This window comes from Adiantum capillus-veneris, chromosome 9, assembly GCF_014529385.1.
Source record: "Adiantum capillus-veneris isolate H3 chromosome 9, ASM1452938v2, whole genome shotgun sequence".
NCBI classification, from domain to species: domain Eukaryota; kingdom Viridiplantae; phylum Streptophyta; class Polypodiopsida; order Polypodiales; family Pteridaceae; genus Adiantum; species Adiantum capillus-veneris.
The window spans coordinates 151,140,481-151,145,695 of record NC_140939.1 but is presented as its reverse complement, the minus strand read 5'-3'; the positions used below and the strand labels follow the sequence as shown (position 1 = coordinate 151,145,695).

Genomic DNA, 5,215 nt, shown 5'->3' with positions numbered 1-5,215 from the left:
TCAATGGGAGTTCCAAGCTGTAAAGAATAGGTCAATTACTATGCCTAGGTTGCAGATCTAGTAAGTGGTGGAGCCGTAAAGGCCTTGGGTGCCCGGATTTTGCATATTTTTACCCTAGGTATATAAGGTAGTGTGTAAAAAAAATTAGGGTTCTCAAGCTCATTTGTTGAGAGCACTCTTTGGTGAGAGCTCTTGAGGTGTGTGGCTATGGATTCCTTGAGCTTCTCCTAGCTCATGAGACTTGATCAATACTAATCAATGATTCATTCTCTTTCACTATGCCTCTATTATGCTTCTTATGATTGCCTATGATGCTTAGATTAGCTAGATCTTAACTAATTAGTGATTAATCCCTCTCTAATATTGTGTAATTGCCCTCTTTTTCTTGTGTGTGCATGTAGGTTTGATTGGAGTGTGGTGCTCGATAGATCTATGTGTGTGTGCTTGCAATTAGTGTGTTGCATGATAGGATTAGTGTTGTGTGTGTCTTGCAATCGTACTGTGTGTGATTGGGTTGATTAGAGGTGAAAAGAAGTGGATATGGAGATTTCCCTTCATTGCGGCTTAGCTCCTCCATAGGCTGAGAGCCTCACCTCATAGAGTTAACCATTTGTGTTGCCACAATTAGCTCATTAACCGTGTGAGTATTTCCATGCCCTAGCCGGGTAGCTCATCCCTCCGTATTGACAATTTTGTTGGTCATTGGAGCTATTGCAACGATGGGACCCCCAACATTTGGCACCGCTTCCGGGGAGGATGGCCTACGCTAGTGTAATTGTGGCATAATCAAATGCGTTCCCTCACTAGTTTCACTACTAATTTCACTTATGTGTTTATGTTTTTGTGGATTTTGAATGTGTGTGCATGAAGCATTGTGTTCATAGTTCCCTAATGTGTCATTGTATCTTGCCAATTGTGTATTTATACACTCTAATTTCACACTAACCCCTTCCTAATTTCACTAATTTTAGATAACTTACTAATTTGCTATGAAGGATTAGAGCATTTGACCATTCAATTGATCTTCAAAGAAAGGTAATTAAGGTGGTATTCTCAACCTTCCTAGAATCTAAGGATGTGTAGAATTGTGTAGAAATCCCACCATGATGCAATGCAATGTTGATATTATGGATTGAAAATTTTGCAATTATTCATTTTCACACTGTCATAATGCCAAAAATTTTAAGATTTGGTGGCGTATGATTTGACAAGTTTCAATTGCTAATTGGTGGTTGTAGCTTGCTAATTGGGTGCCTAATTGAGTTGATTGCATGCTTGGATGGTCAATTTCAAGTGTGTGTGTGTGTGTACTAAAATCAAGTGTGTGTGCATTTTAATTGAGTGTGTGTATGCTAATTTTAGGTGTGTGTGCACTATTTTGCCCATGTTTGTGCACATATAAATCAATGTGTGAGTTACAATTTATCAATTGTGATGATTGATTTGTGTTGTGCTGATGCGCAACTAATGATTTGTGAAGTCACATTGCAAATTTGACAAATTTAATCCTTTTGTGTGCGCACCTAAAGATTGGTAAAAAGTGCCAATTTTTTAGTGTGTGTGTCCCTTAAAAAAGTGTTTAATTTGCATGATTGATTCATATTTTGATTGCATAATTGATGTGTGTAATGATTAATTTCTACGTTTTTGTGCTCAAAACAGTGATTTACACACTCTAATTGTCTAGTCTTGATTTTATTGATAAAATTATTAGGTAATTGAATTGATGTCAGTTGCGTTATTTTATTTGTCTACACTATTCCTCAATGTATGGAGAATTTGTATAATTTTTTTGGGTATTTTTTGGATAATTTTTGTTATTTTTTGGTTAATTCTAATTTGATTTTACGATCTTTTAGAGCTAGTTCATGTGTGTATATTTACGACATCTTTTGTTCGCGTATGTGCCCCCCGTGGCCGAGTTTTGAGAGTTTTCCTATTTTCGGGGACCGGGTGGACAGTATCGCGTTTTGGTAAAAACTTCTATTTTGGTATGTTTTTGCGTGTTGTCAATGCTTGATTGTGAATGACAATAATTTTCTAAGATTCCTATAAAAAAAATGGATTTTTTTGGTAAATTTTGGGATTTTCTGGCAATTTTTGGAGTTTTGGCTAATTTTCGGCCTATTTTTGGTATTTTTGCATGTTCGAGAATAAAAAAATAAATAATAAAAAAGGACCGGTTTCAAGGTCAACGCTGTGCCTTTCGGCGCATAAAAATTTTTCGTCGACTAGATCTTTACGGTCGGTTGCGATAGTTTTTGTCGACAATAAGATTCTCTTTCTTCTTCTTTTGCCTTATCTGTGTGAACCCACCCTCCCCCTCACACTGCCATCCACTCACTCTCTCTTTAACTCTCCTCTGCCCCACATGCGTGCCTTCACTCCTCTGCTGAGCCTCGTACTGTGTGCCAGACCCCATCCAATGCTTGAAAAAAAACTTTTTCCCGAAAACTTGGCAAACCTACATATGTGAAACAACAGAGCTAAATAGACAAAACTTGAAGGTTTTTACACCGAATTACACTATTTTTTCAAACAATTGTAGGTTTTCTCACCTTCAAATACAAAATTCGGGAAATTCCAAAATTTGTAGGTGGGATAATGAGAATACACTAAAGTGACTAAACTTAGGTTTTTTTCGAGCATTGACACGCACCCACCCCCCCGCTTGGCTGCAGCCAAGTACGAATCCCCTCTTGTCCCGTGCCATGAAGGCCACCCATGTGAACGAAAAAAGAAACGCGCACTGCAGTCTCTCTCTTCTCCCTCCTCTGCATGCATAACCTGGCCCCGCCTTCACTCTCACTGACAAGCCCCGGCTGCCCCGCAATCCATGCTGTCAGTGCACGTCAACCCCCGCCAACTGGAAGTGCACTTCTATCTCACAACAAATGAGTCCAGGTAAATATAAGTTTTATTTTTTGTCTTTGTTTTTTAGTCAATTTAGTCTACTTAAAAAATGAATTAAAACAAATAAAAAATCCAAAAATCCAAATAAAAAAATATTCAAAAAAAAGAGAAAAATTTTAAGAAAAGAGATTTATTAATTAAAAAATCACAAAATGAAAACTAAAATAAAATATTAAAAAAATACAAAAAAAAAAGAATAGAAATGATTTTTTAAAAAAATTAAAAATCTATAAAAATTAAAAATAATCAAAAAGGGTTTTAAAAATCACAAAAAATAAAAAAACTTAAAAATCATTCACAAAAAATTACAAAAAAATCATATAAAATAGAAAACTCATAAAAAATCAATAAAAGGGATTAAAAAAATCATAATCTTTTTTTAAGATGTATAGATAATGAGTTCACCTTCTTATATTTTGAGCTTTTATTTAAGAAAATCCAAAAATTAACACAATTTTTAGTGTGATTATCGACAAAAGCTTCAAATTTTGACCCAAAAACCAGGAGAATATCAAGTTTTACCTTATTTAAAGCTTTTTTGACCTAGAGCGTGGAGCTCCTGCTTGTTCCAACTTTTGCGTGAAGCCTCTCCGAAGCAAGGTACCATCTGTGTGTCTACTTCTCCTCCCCCGCACCCATGCTCCCACAGCTCGGTAACCGTCAGCCTGCGCGCTGACGGTTCTCGAGCTGTGGAGGCATGGGTGCAAGGGAGGAGGGACAGCTCATTTTTGTATTGAGACTTAACGTAAGGCAAATGAGAGTTAACCTATTGCAGCTTCCCAACCATAAGTGCGCGCACTGACGGTTAAGGAGCTCTGCTTACAGGTTTGTTAACCATCACAACACAGCAATCAGCGCATCAGATTCACAACAACAGCAAGAGACTCTACATAGCTCTGCATAATAGACTCAGCACAACTTAACGTAGCTCTGTTCAGGCAGCAGATCCGGCCTCAGTGCAACTCTATTCAGGTAGCAGAATTGGACTCAATACAGCAGTTCAGGCGGTTCAGATAGTAGTTCAGGCAGTTCTGTTCAGGCAGCAGTTCAGGCAGTAGAATCGGACCTAGCGCAGCAATTCAGGTTGCAACTCAGTGCAAATTTGGACTACAGATTTGGACAGGTCAACGCAAACCCATACGACAAATTTGGACTGGAAATCCACAGTTTAGGCGCAAATCCAGACCGCAAATCCGCAAGTTCAGACTGCATACATCATGGAAGCAAACCTGACAGCAATTCGGCAGCAAATCGGGCAAATTCTCGTACATTGGTGTTTCGCATGAAATGGGTGTGTTTGCCATGAAATGGGTACATGGGTGTTTGCCATGAAATGCATTAAACTATGTACATGCGTGTTTAGCATGAAATGCAACCGCATTAACAAGTGGTTAAGTGGCACTTTGTCATGGGTTAGTTTTGTTTTTAGATGTAGATATTTCAGCTGACTTTTTTGACGGCCATGTTAATCTTGTTGTGCTTTTTTATGATAATGTAGAAATTCATGGATCCCAAAAGACGAGGCAACAAGTCAATCAAGAGAACATTTGATTCTCCATGCATGACCTTGAGATCCGGTCTTTCCAATAGAAGGCATCCAATCGATCAAGAGGCATCCAATCCATTCAAACGAGGGGGAAAGAGACGTAGAAAATGCATCTTTGATGATGACGAAGCTGCTGTGGAGGAAGGTTCTAACCATTTGGAGAGTGAGGATGTTGTAAGAGGAGATGAGCCTTGAGAGTTGATAGTGGAGGTTGAAACAGGTGAGGATGCTGAAGATGAGAATTTAACGGAGTCTCATGGGATTGGTGAGGAGGATGTGGCCCAACATTCTCGACAAGAAAATCTTGTTGGGGATTATGAAGGATGTGTTAAATCAATTTTACTTAAAACAAAGAAGCAGCCCTCCAGTTATACATGTATGTCGTTTGGTGGCTCATGAAGCTGTACAAGTGGCTACAAATTCTGCATCTTGGTTAATTCCTAGTTTTGACAATGTTGCTTACTTGGATACAATGGGATCTTTTTCATATCGATGAAAGATTCTTTCAGCTATTAACATGCCTGTCACTCCTCTTGTGGAAGGTAGTTGGGATCCTTTTTGGCAAGTAAGGAGTGTTTCATTTGATAATCAGCTCAATAAGGAGTGGCAAGATCTTTGAGGGCATCAATTTTTGGTATGGGATGGAAACCATCGGCTAAAAACATGGACGCGGAGCATAAAAGAAGGTAAGAAGTAAAAGAGACGTAGAAAATGCATCTTTGATGATGACGAAGCTGCTGTGGAGGAAGGTTCTAA

General features: G+C 38.4%; 1 protein-coding gene across 1 annotated transcript; it reads left to right on the top strand.

The window, feature by feature from the left end:
* The first annotated feature begins 2,836 nt into the window (after positions 1 to 2,836).
* Positions 2,837 to 4,654, top strand: LOC147451379 (uncharacterized). Its single transcript, XM_086520614.1, has 4 exons — positions 2,837 to 2,904; positions 3,461 to 3,614; positions 3,893 to 4,204; positions 4,412 to 4,654. The coding sequence occupies exons 1-4, from the start codon at positions 2,837 to 2,839 to the stop codon at positions 4,652 to 4,654; spliced, it is 777 nt and encodes a 258-aa protein (XP_086376740.1).
* Positions 4,655 to 5,215: the final 561 nt, after the last annotated feature.

Coding starts and splice junctions, on each gene's coding strand:
- LOC147451379 (XM_086520614.1), top strand. CDS start 2,837: ATGCTGTCAGTGCACGTCAACCCCCGCCAACTGGAAGTGCACTTCTAT. Junction 2,905..3,460: donor CTCACAACAAATGAGTCCAG/GTAAATATAAGT, acceptor TTTTTGACCTAG/AGCGTGGAGCTCCTGCTTGT. Junction 4,205..4,411: donor TGGTGTTTCGCATGAAATGG/GTGTGTTTGCCA, acceptor ATGATAATGTAG/AAATTCATGGATCCCAAAAG.